Here is a 13,168-nt window from a genome sequence, read left to right as displayed (position 1 = left end):
GGTTGTGGATGTTATTATAAGGGTCCATATGGCAGTACACTGGCACTGCAGTATTAAATCAGAGGTATTGTAGCTTTCCAGCCTGGATTCTCACAGTACCAGGTAATGTATATGTAGCTTTATTGTTGTACAATTTTAGTGGCTATGCATTATTCAAGAGCAGCCTAAGTCTCAGCACTGCCGGAGGTGATTCAGTGATGATAAAGGGAATACGCTTTGCTTTAAAGGCAGGAGTGAAGGGATTTCACGGGTCGGTATCTTCTCCACCCACGGAGAAACAATGGAAGCATTAACACTTCTGGTAAAGAAATCAGCTGGCGACAAATTCTCATCGATAATTAAAATGAAAGTACAAGCTGCCTTAACGTGTAGTTAGACTTAGGAACTCTAACCTGCTCTCTAAATTAAATGCTTTCCTTGATAATTTGGCTCTCGCAGCAGGCACTGAAATCTGCTGGAAGATGCCATCTAGTGGGTTATGGAAGTTTATTTAAGTTTAAATCCACACTTGCTGGTGTGGGGCGAGGGTGGCAAGAGCTGCAAATGCTGGGGTGCATAATGGTTTCCGCAGACTTTTTGTTGTCGCTCTAGGAAATTAGATATTTCCCTGCGGGGGGGCTGCATTGGAAGAGAACTAATGTTTATTTTACCAGTGCCCAGCAGGGCACCGGATTGTCACAGCTTTGCTGTTGACACAGCCGAGCCTCACGGCTGTTGTGCTGGCAGAGCATCTTCCTGAGCGCCGGGGCTGCGCGCTCTTCACTGAGGAAACGGATCCGCTCCCCATTTTGGGGAAAGCTGCGCCGCCATTGTATTTTTTCCTAAAAAGACCCCTCAAACACTATCCTGTGCCTCTAAATTATGTAGTTTACAGTATAGTTGAAACCACTTAATTGGTATCGGACTAAACAGCATTGTTTTTTAATGCGAACCACGGACTGGGATGGATTTGGAGCAATCCTGAGCGTTGGCGCGGCCGCCGATGGCTCCTCCATCCACGGAGCGCTGCTGGCGACTGCCTCGTCCCCCGGTTACCGTGTGTCCGTCAGGCGAGTTGCAGCCCTTTGGGGAAGCACCTGGACCCTTTGAGGAGCACTCACAGCCCTCCAGGCTGCTCTGCTCCCCCCAACCCAAGGCCCAGGTGCCATCTGAGGGCCCCCTCCCTTTTAAGGCGTTTGAAGCCAATTAACCACTTTGACTCCCCCCCCACCGACGGCCGGTTCGAATCCCGCTCCCGCGGCGCCCGCCCAGACACCCCGCCGTGCCGCGGCCTCCCCGGAGCGCTGTTCTCAGGGAGTCATTAGCGGAGGGTCATTAGCAGAGGGTCATTAGCGGGAGCGGGGGCGGGGCCGGGCTCGGGGCCTCCCCGGGCGGTGGGCGGGGCCGCCGAGGCCGCGCCCCCGAGGAGCGGAGCGGAAGTGCCGGAGTTGCCGCCCGGCGCCGCCGCCGCCGAGCGCGGGCGAAAGTTGCGCTCCGGGAGCGCGGCGGGGGCGGCCGGACCCTCACCCCCGGCTCCTCATCCCCATCCCGCTCCTCATCCCGCTCCCGGCAGCCGCTCCGATGCGGCGGAAGCAGAAGCGGCTGCTGCAGGCGGTGGGGCTGGCGCTGGCCGCCCTCGTCTTCTTGCCCAACGTGGGGCTCTGGTCCCTGTACCGCGAGCGGCAGCTGGAGGGCGGCGGCGCGGCCGGCGGGGACGGGGCGGCCGCCGTGGGGGCAGCGGCCGGAGAGGCCCCGGTGAGTGGCGGGGCTGGGGGCGCTGAGCGGCCCCGGGTGTGCGGTGGGTTGGGGGCGGTGGGAGCCGCTGGGTGAGTGTCGGGGGCGCTCCCGTGGGAGCCGCTGTCGCACGGGGCGTGTGCGGGGCTGGGCGCGACCCCTCCCCATCACAGAGGGGAGCTCGGCACGGGAGGGGGGCGAGAAGCGGCGGTCGCCCCCATAAGAAGAGGGGGCAAGGGAGGGAAGCCTGGGAGGGCTCCTGTGGTCTCCAGGAAGGAGCTGTTTTGTGTGTCCTGTGCCTGCGTTGGAGGGGGAGCGTGAGTACTTTCTTGGCAATTCACGGGTGCGGGGACGGGAGGGTCTGCTTGCCTTTTTTTGGCTGAGCTTGGTAAGGGTATAAAGCGAGGTCTTTGCTTCTTTCGCCAAGGAGTGAGGAAGGGGAGCTTGTCCCATCTGTGCACAGAAAAGAACGGCAATTCCGTTTCCCAAGGGCGTGCTTCCGTGCCATTTCCCTTTACCTGTCTTGGAAGGGTGCGGGAAGCAAGCATCACCTGTTACTCTGCGTCCCCGCAGAGCTGAGGGCGAGAGAGTACCAGGTGGAGCTGGAGGATTATGACAGTGGAGTGATGCTCCTTTGGGAAAAGAGAAGCGGATAACTCTTACTGAGAGGCAGAGGATGCCCGCTGGATACGTGGCCTGAGGATGTTGCAACACATGACTGCGTTCCTTTCTTGTCCCACTGGTACAGTAGTAAATTTAACAGCCAAACCTGTCTGTATAGCGTGTGAGTCAGGAAGGCAGGATCACCCAAATCAGTCGTTTGGAAGCACAGTTTAGCTGCACTTACTTTTGGCTCTGTAATTGCTTTGTCCCCTTCTGGGTTTAGCTTTGTACCATTAAGAATGATGGGGACTTGAAAGCTTGAAATGTCATTGTGAAACTATCAGTTCAGCTGCCACTCTAAAAGGCTCTGCTTGTTCAAAACCACTTAAAACTCTTAATTGCCTAAATCTTTCCCTCCTTGGAGACTTCCTGCTGTAACTGCACCGTAAAGGTGGAGAAACCTGCTGTGACAATTTCTGCTCTGAGGGAGAGAAGGCTCTCAAAGAGCTATAGTCAAACTGGGACTGAGCTCTTCTTTCCCCCAAGAAATGCTTTTTCGAATTCAAGCTTTTTAGTGTAAGTCTGGATATAACCATGCTCGTGTCCCATGCTTTTGGGGAAAGGGATCAGCTGTTGCCTGTCATAAAACATACATTTGTAGCACATCCTCAAATCTGCACAGAAGTCCTTTTGACGTGATCACACAGTGATCATTACATGCCTGGAGTTCCTGATGTTACTGCCTTATGGTTGTATTTCTGTGGGATGCAGGGAATCTGTTTTGCATGACTGGTAAAAATCAAGCCCTGCTCCATAGCTTCATGTGATGTGGCGTTAGGGCAAAATGAAGACCTTTGTAAAATCATGTATGCTCCAGAGGTAAAGAGGAGAAAGTTGGTAATTATTCTGAGGAAGCTTCAAAGTGACAAGTTGACTTTTATGGTTTTGGTCTTCAAAAACTGTCCTTGTACTGTGGCGTTTGGGTAGGTGTAAGCCAGGCAGTACCTCTCTGCTGGTTTCTGTGTCCTTGCAGTGTTCTCGGTGTCCAGATATCCCGAGCTGCCCGTGTTGTACACAATGCCTACTCCATTTTTCTTTATGTCTCTGTAAAGTACGGCAGCTGTCAGTGAATTGAGATCTGCTTTTGTTTTGATGGTGTGTGGAGCTGGGCAGGAAACGCCTGTGCAGCTCGCAGAAAAATTTGCAATAAAACCTCTCTGCATTTGTGTAAATCAGAGTTGCTGGGTTTTAGGTTGAAGGCTTCATCTTCCAGTCTAATTAATGTGGAGTTATGGGCTGCAGGGGGTCTGTGAGGGAAGATATATTTGTGTCATGTGCTTATTTTTTGAAAGATTTGGCCCTGCAATGATAGCTCTAGTTACATTGAGCAAGGGAAAACATAGCCTAAAGGACAACAGGCTGTCTTGGTAAAAATAATTTCAGATGAAGTAGAATAAAAACAACTCAAATGTGATTTTGTTTTTCTGTTTAGTTGTGTGGGTTTGTTTTACTGTTGTCATAGAGGTATCTGCCAGCTGACTGCAGAGTTTTTTGGGCATCCTCACAATCAATGGTTCCAGCCTTCCTTCCTTGGTCCCAACAAGCATTCATGGGTTTTGTACTTAATAATCAACTTCCAGCTTGTAAATGAATATGCTGTTTGTCTGCTTGTTCCTGAAGCCATTTGAAAGAGCTGACTTCTTAATACAAAAACTCCAGATGATAGGAAAGAATATAATGAAAAAATACATTCAGAGCAGTCAGAAAAGATTTTCTTCTGTTTCTGGCTTTAATTTGCCTTTTTGTGCAGGCTAATCTTTGAATTGAGGACGTTTCCTATGTCCTACAGAATTGAGCTTTTCAATGAAATCTCTGTCCAGGCTCATTCTTTCTCTTTAAATGGTGTCTGCTGTTTCAGTCAGTAGTTTTATCCCTCAGAGAACAGCAAAAGGGGGAAAAAGGTTTTAAGACACAGCTGAATTAAAGCTATAAAGCAATTCCTAGAACACTGAGTTGTGATGCTAAAATTTTGACATTTGAAACCACCTAGGAGTTTTTGTTGTCTATCTGTGCTGCATATTACCTTCAGTAACATGGCAGTATAGGTGATTTGGCTTTATTTAATCTTTCTAGTGCCTGAAACAAATGTGTCAGAAAATTAAGCAATCAGAAACCATGTAAATATATTCTAGGAAAGATTATTCTAAACGGTTTCTGCGGAAGTGCCTAGGCAGCTAATTGCTTCTGTATTTACATGTTCAGGGGAAACATCATGGTGGCTGAAAATAGTGTATTGCTTTAATAAGAAGGGTGAGGTCTCTGCTCTTTCCTTCTGCCTTTAGGTTTGTTCTTTTGCAGCTCTGTGGGTGCTTCTTGCTTCACAGAGGAGAGAGGGAGAGAAGTCATCAAGGTCTTGGCCTCAAGGTCGTGCGGCAGATCTCCTTAGAAAAGCTGAAGCTTTGAGTTAGTCCTCACTTAACTGCTCTGTGCTCAGAAGTGGCCTCTGTCACTGTGTACAGTGGCTCAGCAGACGAGATGGTCTGGGAAGTCCTTTTCTTGTGGGGTGTGTAACAGGTCTGGCTTTAAATGGGGATGGTGACATCGTGGTACTGAAGTGTTTCTGCTGACGGCTTAGAAGCTGCTTTGACTTCATGACTGTTCTGTTTGCTCACCACTACGTGAATCTCGGTGTGCTCACGGAATGCAGATTGACTTTTCTGTAGATTCATCTTTTTCTTTTTTTAACAACTATTCAATAGGTAAAAACATACAATCTGTGGGTGTGGGGGTAGGAAGAAGCAAAAGGAATGCTATTCCTTTTGTCTCTTGGATCTCTGCTGTCTGCCTCAGAGGCTGCCGAGCATCCTCAGCCAAAATGTTTAATTGATGTGGATGTAGCTGTGCAGTGTGTAAACCGAGGATGGCTTAGGCTGGTGGTTTATGCTTGGGCTAAGTATTTATGCTTGGGCTAATGCAAGTATTTACGTGGCTTCCAGTGCTCTGCAGAGCTGCTGCTCTGCACCTCTGTGGTCAGGCTGGAGATCCGCACTCTGTGTGAAACCTGCTGTTCTGGGAATGTGTCATTTGAGCTCGGAGAGATACTAAGCTTGAAGGTTTTTCTTTGAATTGCTGGCTAAAAGCACTGTAGCAAATTAGCTGCCTTTTGTGGCAGTGCGTTTTTATCTGATATGATGAATGCTTTATGGAGTCGCCCTGTAGCTTGTTGTAGCAGTAATTTGTGCTCTATAAATTAACTCGGGAGCATGATGGAAGTGTATAAATCACATTGGTGATTGTGTGGTGCCCTCTGCTGCCGGCCGGCTGGAGTGATGTGGGGTACACCCTCCTGCTGCTTTCTTGGCAATGAGAGACCAACTGCAAACTTGGGATTGAAAAATGGCTTGGGAGGATGCTGCTGTTGGAAAGTTTGGGATGATAAACTTTAGCTTTGGTGCAATTGAGCCTAAGGCGTCCAGCCAGCATTGCTGAAAATGCAGCCAGCATTGCTGAAAATGCAGCCCTGGTGATGATCTGAGTGGGGAGCGATGCTGCTCTGCCTTCCAGGCTGCTGCTGGTGGTGTCCTTCTTAGCTCAGGAAGGGGATGGGCTTTGCTGGTCTGACCTGGAGGAAGCTGGGACATTGTCAAGGTTTGTCAGTGTCATGATGTGGTTGGCAGAAGCTAGTAAGGAAGAGGGTGTTTGTCAGGTGACAGACTCGCTGCTGCCAGGGCTGGGGACGGAGGAGAAGGGCTTGGGAAAAGTTAGAGGAAAAGCTTTTCTGCTCTCTGCCAGCCAGAGGGAAGTAGGACAACCAGCTTGCTGTACTTGACAGGCAGATTCCTCTGGCAGGTAGACTGGTTGTGTCCTAGACCTTGCCGCTGTTCCTGTCTGGGGCCTGGCTCCTCGTGGACCTCTTGGACACTGCTGTGTTGGCAGCTGTGTTTGCCAGGCACTCATCAGCTGATGTAAAGGGAAACTTTGAAAAGCTTATTTTTGTAAGTGTAGTGTAAAACAATTGGCATCTAAGTACTGACGTGCAAGTGCTACAGCTGAACAAGCCTGTTTTAATTTAAGAGTGACTGATTCCCAATGTGGGCTGCTCTGAAGTTTATCACTTCAGTGCACTTGTGAAACAAGCAGGGTTTCCAGAGCTAGGTAAGCGTGTCCTGCACTCTTGATTGGCAAAGTGAGTTGAAGTGAAGGTGAAATGTCTAAACCATCTCACAGCTGTAAAGTGCAAAGTAAAATTTGAAAATATGTTTATAAAGAAACTGGAGTTTTCAGTGGCCTTTACTCAAGGTCTCATTGTGGTTGTCTTCACTGTAATGGCAACACAGAGCTGAATGAACAAATGGGCTGTATTGTAGGTCTCCTGTGCTGTGTGAAAATAAAAGGTTTATTATATTTTCTGTTCTTCATCGTAGAGCAGGTGCTTCTGTTACTGGAAGAGTTGTTCTGTTTCACTGTTCAAATATGCTCCAAATGCTGCAATGGTGACCTTTCTTCATGGAAGGAAGACTTCTATTGCAAAGCTTTTTGGCTCCTGGCATCTGGACTACACTTTAGGTTACTGGTGAAAACCATAATCATGTGGTGATCTCCAGAACTGTTTTTTTCCTGTAAGAGTATGAATCAAACTGATTTAAGAGCAACCACAGTTACAAATTTCCTGGCAGATAACTGCCAGGTATTTGACTTTAAGAGGACTGAAAAACTAACAGGAAGTTACTTATTACCAGTGAGGAGGGTTGGTAAAATTAGGCAGAAAAATGTTATCAACCAGACTTTGTTATATAGTGTCACTTTCCACTCCCTGTTTGAATACAGTACAGGCGTCACTAGAGAAAGATAAAGAACTGCAGTTTACCTTGCTGTCACTCTGTATTTGCTTCCTTGTGGAGCCAGCTGTAACCTGGCGTACACTGTGTAGGAACAGACCCTGTCTAACTTTGAGGAAATTGTATCCAGGTGTTAAAACAAATCTGCATGCTGCTCCTGTTTCTTTGCAGCCTTTTCCTGTGCCAGGTGACACAGGCAGGCAGCCTTCAGCTTCCTTCTGGGAAGTACAGAGCTGCTGGGGTGCATTCGGAGTTGGTAGGAGGGATTCTGCTGCGTGCTGCAAATATCAGTAGAAGAAAAATTGTGCTGCAGGAATTTGTTTTGATTCCCTATGAAAGCAGCCATTTCAACCTGTGAGCTTGTTTTCCTGTGGGTTTTAGTGGAGCTGTTGGTGGTAGGTTTTTATGGAGTGCACCTCAACCGGAGTGCAGTGTGCGGAGTGCCCTGGCACTTCAGCATGGAGTAAATGCTCGTGTAAACAAAGCTGCTGTGGTATTTGCCATCAGAGGACACTCTCTTTCTCTAGTGTCCATCATGCTTCATGCCTCCATCCTGTTAACTGTGGAGTAACCTGAGTTAACAGTGCTTTTATTCAACAGTAGCATGAATAATGCACAATTCTGTGTACACCCAGAGAGAGAGGTGGCTGCGGTGACTTTGTGCATATGAAATTTTTTAATAGTAATAGGTCCCCCAGGTCAAGTGACCTGAGTGTATTTGTAGATTTTTTTTTTTTTTTTTTCTGGATCACCTAATCTAGAAAGCTGGAAAGGCTGAACGGAGTAAGAACTGTCTGCTGTGATAGGATACACTGTGATGGCAAGCAGACATTAATGATTATTTTAATAGTCATTCATTTAAATATTATTTAAATGTTGCTTCAATCAGACTGAGCTAGATTGGGAATAGTTACCTTCTGTTAATTTAGTTTGCTCTCTGTTCCTGTTCTGGAATCAAATCAGGAATAGCCTTTCTGCCTGACATTTGCACTTTGTCTTAACCTGATCTCCTGTCTCTGGACAGAAGGGTTTTGGTCAGTCCTAGTTCAGTTTGGCCACTTGCATATTCCTTCTAGATACAGCTTGGCCTGGGATTCTTCTGCTTCTTGAGAGTTGTATAAAAGACATTCTGTCTTGCCTTCAGGGCCCAGATTGTTTGCAGAACCAAAAGCTGTCGGTGGGGATTTTTAGCAGTTCAGGGATAGTGTGAATCTGTTTATCATGTTTCACAGACTCCTGAACAAATTCTGGTGCCTGAGTCACTTTCAAGAGTGTAGCAGTGTGATGCTTAATTTCCAAATCCAGGGATAATAGCCCCCACTTTCTAATTTTAAAACTTCATGTTCTGCTTTCAGACTGCCTTTTGTCTTGGTGGTGGTGAAAAAACTTTCATATTCTCTGTTATCTCTTGAAGAGCCTGCTTGTGGTTTTCCCTTCAGATCATGACTTCTTACAGCTCAGGGATCCAGTAAGTGCTACTGGTCTTGCTTTATTCAACATGAAGCCTGGCCTCTCAGTGGCAATGGTATCTTTTCTATCAGTGTAACCAACACCCGTGGTGGTATTTCCTGCATTTCTGTTATCCTGGATGGGTGATGGATAGGCAACAAGGAATGGAGTGTTTATGTACACAGCTTTGTTAAGAATATAAGTAGTAGTGGATATCAAATTATGGCTGACTTGTCAGACTCTGCCTCTTTTGTTAGATTTACAGGGTCTGGCAAACGATTGGGGAAAGCTACAGATCAGTAAATCAATACAAGCACAAAGAGTTGCCAGGCAGCCCTCCTTTTCAAATGCCTGGGTAGAAGAGTAACTTCTACTGTGTCTGAGATCTGCTGGCAGCTCTGCACCCCCTAAAATACAAGAAATGGGTTGTTTGACATGTCTCCTTATTGTTCCTTGTATAAACTTGATAAAGCTTTCACTTGCAGCTTCAAAGAAGGGAGGTCTACCAGTTTTTGGTCCTTAAACTTGCTTTTCTTTCTAAATAATGACCTCTCTTCTCTGCCCTTTTGCAGTTCCTCCATTTTCTCTAATCTTAGCTCTAGGTAATAAGGGAGCTCCCTAGAGCATAGATCTATAATTAAGGCTTTTTAACCACAGTTACAGTGGAGCGTCAGCAGTGCTCTGGTGTGGCCAATACCCAAGGGAGAAACTTGCTTCAGTAGGAAAGCTGTTGATGTTATTACAACCAAAGTCTCTCCTATCCCACTCACAGAGTTTCCTCTGATGTTGCTTCATGCCTTCCCACTTTGCTAAGTTACCTTTCTAAGGCTGATGACCATTAATGGCACGTCTTCTGTAGCTCACAAGAATAAAAAGGTTTTATTTAGTCCGCCTGTCATTTTGTGGAAACACAGGCTGCCAGCTACTGCAAATCATGTCCCTCACGAGTACGTTCAGAGAACTTGAGGATTTAAAATGGAAACCCTGTTTTGAGCAAACTCGTGTAACTCATGTGGATATTTTGATTCTTTCCTTGGCCAGAAATAGAAAGCAAAGGAAGGGAAGGAGGATGGAGTCTACGAAGGCTTGACTGTGTTGTGCTGCCCAGCTTGGTGGTGAAGTTCACTCTTAATGTCACCAAGTAAGGTGACTGTGTCTTCCAGTCTCAACTTCATATTAATTTTTCAGCTTGAATACTTTTTTCCTTCACAATTAGCGCAAGTAGCAGAAAGCAACTTCTAAAAGCTGTCTTTCAAAACAGTGAATGCTGACATCCTTCCCTGTTAGGCTGAGAATTGCTTCTGCCCAGAGGTAACTAATTTCTGATCAAAGCATCTCCCCTCACCACTAATGTGTATTTCTCGTGTGTATGCCATGTGTAGCTGATTTAGCAGTGACCTGACACCTGTCCCTGATGTAGCTTTCAAAGAGAGAACTTGTCCTGTTCTTCGTGGTTGCAGATCACAAGGTGACTGCTGAAGTGAAACTTCCAAAAGTCATGTCAGACTATTTTTTAAAATACACAGAAAATGCAGCTGTTTTAATGACCAGCAAAGGGGTTAAATTTCAAACAAAAAGAACTCACGTCTTTAACTTGGATGCCTGTAAATGAAGCCTGTCTTCTTGCTGTAGAGCTATTTGGTCATAAAAATAACGAATTCACAGAATAACAGTAGATCAGTCTGTCTCCTGCAAGAATTTTAATTTTTTGGATGCATGAAATGTTCTTGTTTGAATACTGTCCCTTTCAAAAAATCTGATTAGATTGCGTTTTGTCTTTGTTAGTCAAGGTCTTGTGATGTTTTGGGGCTTTACCAGATCTTATCTGGAAACACTTGTCAGCTGTCCCTCCTCCACGAAGAGCTGCCTTGCTTCAGCCCTCCTGAACAACTGTTTGTTTGGTTTTTTTTTTACAAGCTTAAGTTACTATGAAAAGTTCTGCTCTGCTTGATCCCTAAATCCTGAAATCCTTTGCTTGCAGCTATGTGTGCAAGCTAAGGTGACTTTTCAAAGGAAAGTCATTTTGTTCTCTGTCTGCTTATGATTATTCGGAAGATCTAGTATTTAAAACCCCTCGTAGCCAGTCCTGTTTTGTCAGTGGAAGATCACATAGGCTTGTTTTTCTGTAAGTTACCTTTATTGTGTTCAGATTCATTTGGGAGGTTACTTTTACCTAGTTGATCACACTAGCAAGGAAACAATTTTTCTCAATGATGGCAAAGAGGTAGTTTGTTTTTTTCTTTATTGAGCTTCCCTAACACTTTTCAGTCTTCACATGAGGTCCAAAGAAGAAATGTTCACAGGGACTAGTAAGCATGAGCTGTTTCTTAATAAATAAATAAAACAGGTGAAGCAGAGTTTGAGTGTTCTTAACACTTAGACTAAAGTTTTCAAAGATGTCTTAGGGTATGATATTCCTTTGAAAAACAGGAATCTTGGTGACTTTGATCTAGGGTATGATATAAAAATAACCACAACCAGGACTGGTAACCCATAAGAATTTTTTTTGTTTGTTTTCTGGGGCTTTTTATAACATTTTTAAAAGAGTAAGCAGCTCCTTCACTTCTGCTCAGACTGACTTTAATCTTAACTATGCTTGCTTGGAAGTGGCTCTCTTTAGAGACTGTACTTTCAACTCAGATAAAGAGACTGTACTTTCAACTCGTATAAATACAAGCAAAATATATTCCATCACTGAAGAAAATCAGAACCTAGATAAATACAGACATAATGATGTTGTAAAAGGCTTTCATTGGGCAAGTAATTTTCTGTAACATTACAGAAGGTCACTTAAATTTAGCCTGTCGGTCCACGTTAGCCACTATGTAATGGGCTTATTCAGGATCTCAAAAAGAAGTGAACCCTGTGATTATCTTCTGTCTTCTCATTTATCTCCCAGGTGGCCTGTTGCCAGTGTTTTGTGTGTGATAGCCAAGAAGGAATAACTCTTTGTTTTCCACTCCTGTGTGTGTTGATTTTGCTGATCCACCAAATACACTCTGAGCTGCCACTTCCCTTTGATTCTCAGGCTGTGCCTTACTGTGTCAGAAATATTTAAAACTCCTATGGATATCTTGCTGCTGCATGTTGCCTATTTTTTTTTTTTTTTGTATGTGTGTGGCTGTTTTGGAAACTGATCCAAGGTACTAATTTAGCCTGGAAGAAAAAAAAATCTCCCTTTAGAAAACCAGCATCTGCTCACAGGTCTTATTTGCAGCAGTGAAGAAGTTATATTGGTACAGTTAATGTGTTTAGAGTGAGATTTCTCAAAATAACTTTGCTTGCTTGGTACTGAGGGCATGGATGTAAACTGCAAAAATTTCTGCAAAGTACTGGAAGACCTGGGATTTTGATGTAGAAACTGGCAGATGTATATCTGGCTATGTGAATGGAGATCAGAGAACTATCTAGGTTATCATTGTTGCTGTTGCAGCTGATTTTTGGAAATGTGATTCTTGACCAATTGTGCCCCAGGTTGTTTCTGATCTTCAGATGTGAATTGTGTGCTCCGCTAATGGGGATGTGGAAGATTGGAAAAGCCTTATCTGTGACGCGTGAAGGTCCTACTTGTGTTGTCCTTGATTTTGATTGCTTCAGAGAATCTGTGTATAAAAGATAACAAGTGTTCATTCATTGTACTGTCATATTTTCTGCAAATAGGAACTTGGGCCTCCTGATTACAGGAAGAGAGTCCTTGGCAAGGCAATTACAAACTAACAAGAAAGTGTCTTGAGCCTCAGTCTGTGCCAACAGCCCTTTCTGTGTATCTTGGCCAAAGCTGTTACCAGCATAAACTAATACTGGTCACCATGGGTGAAAAGCCTAAGCTGTGGAAACAACTGATGGTTTGTGGCTTTTCAAGTGCTGATATTTTTATAGAAAGAGGCTGCTCCTGATAGAAATGCATCTGAGAAGCTGTGAATTGACATATGTGAGCAGAGAGCACTGGCATTGCTGATAAATTAGCTGGGAATTGTCAGTTGTGTAAAAGAACTCAAATATTGGCTTAACCTGAAAATGTGAAATTAAATAGAAAAGAACAGATTTTCTCTCTGGATACTTGAAAACAATAACAAGTCATGTGAAAACTCGTGTTAGAAATTATTTCTAGAGGGTATGAGTTTTCAAGCCTAATGCAGTGAAGTCTATTTTTACAGTCCTTGAAAACAAAACCTGACAGACCATATTTGCCAGCACTTATATTGCTTTGGTGACAGTGCTTCTTTTTAGAGCATGCCAGAGGAAATACTCTGTGCTGCAGCGTATGTCAGTGATTAGTGGACCAGTGCTGCAGGATGAAGTGGAAGAAATATGGTTGTGTGAAGAAAAAAGCTGAATGGACAGAACGTGAGAAATGTAGCGGTTTATGGGTTGGGTTTAGGGTAGGAATGGAAAATAGTTATTTTTAGGGATATCTGTATGTAGCTGACATGCTGTCTTCCAAATCATTGGGGTTTAACTGCGAGGATGACTGGTGCCTTTCTCTGTGTGTTCCCCTTAATTTCTTCTTCATGTAGAAAACTGTTTTCCCTTTGAACCGATCGCTGTTTGTATTATGCAGGTGT

At 44.9% G+C, this 13,168-nt stretch overlaps 1 protein-coding gene across 1 annotated transcript in view; it reads left to right on the top strand.

The window, feature by feature from the left end:
• The first annotated feature begins 1,412 nt into the window (after window positions 1-1,412).
• The window catches only part of LOC121658201 (polypeptide N-acetylgalactosaminyltransferase 10), an 82,435-nt gene continuing 70,679 nt past the window's right edge, over window positions 1,413-13,168 (top strand). Inside the window, exon 1 of the mRNA XM_042014785.1 lies at window positions 1,413-1,734. Coding sequence (XP_041870719.1) covers window positions 1,561-1,734 — 174 coding nt within the window. The 5' untranslated portion in view covers window positions 1,413-1,560. The remainder of the gene's footprint in view (window positions 1,735-13,168) is intronic.

Source organism: Corvus kubaryi, unplaced genomic scaffold (assembly GCF_017639235.1).
Source record: "Corvus kubaryi isolate FWS band 111438036 unplaced genomic scaffold, C.kubaryi_AGA036_p1.0 split2-37374, whole genome shotgun sequence".
NCBI classification, from domain to species: domain Eukaryota; kingdom Metazoa; phylum Chordata; class Aves; order Passeriformes; family Corvidae; genus Corvus; species Corvus kubaryi.
This window is presented reverse-complemented; position numbering and strand designations above follow the sequence as displayed.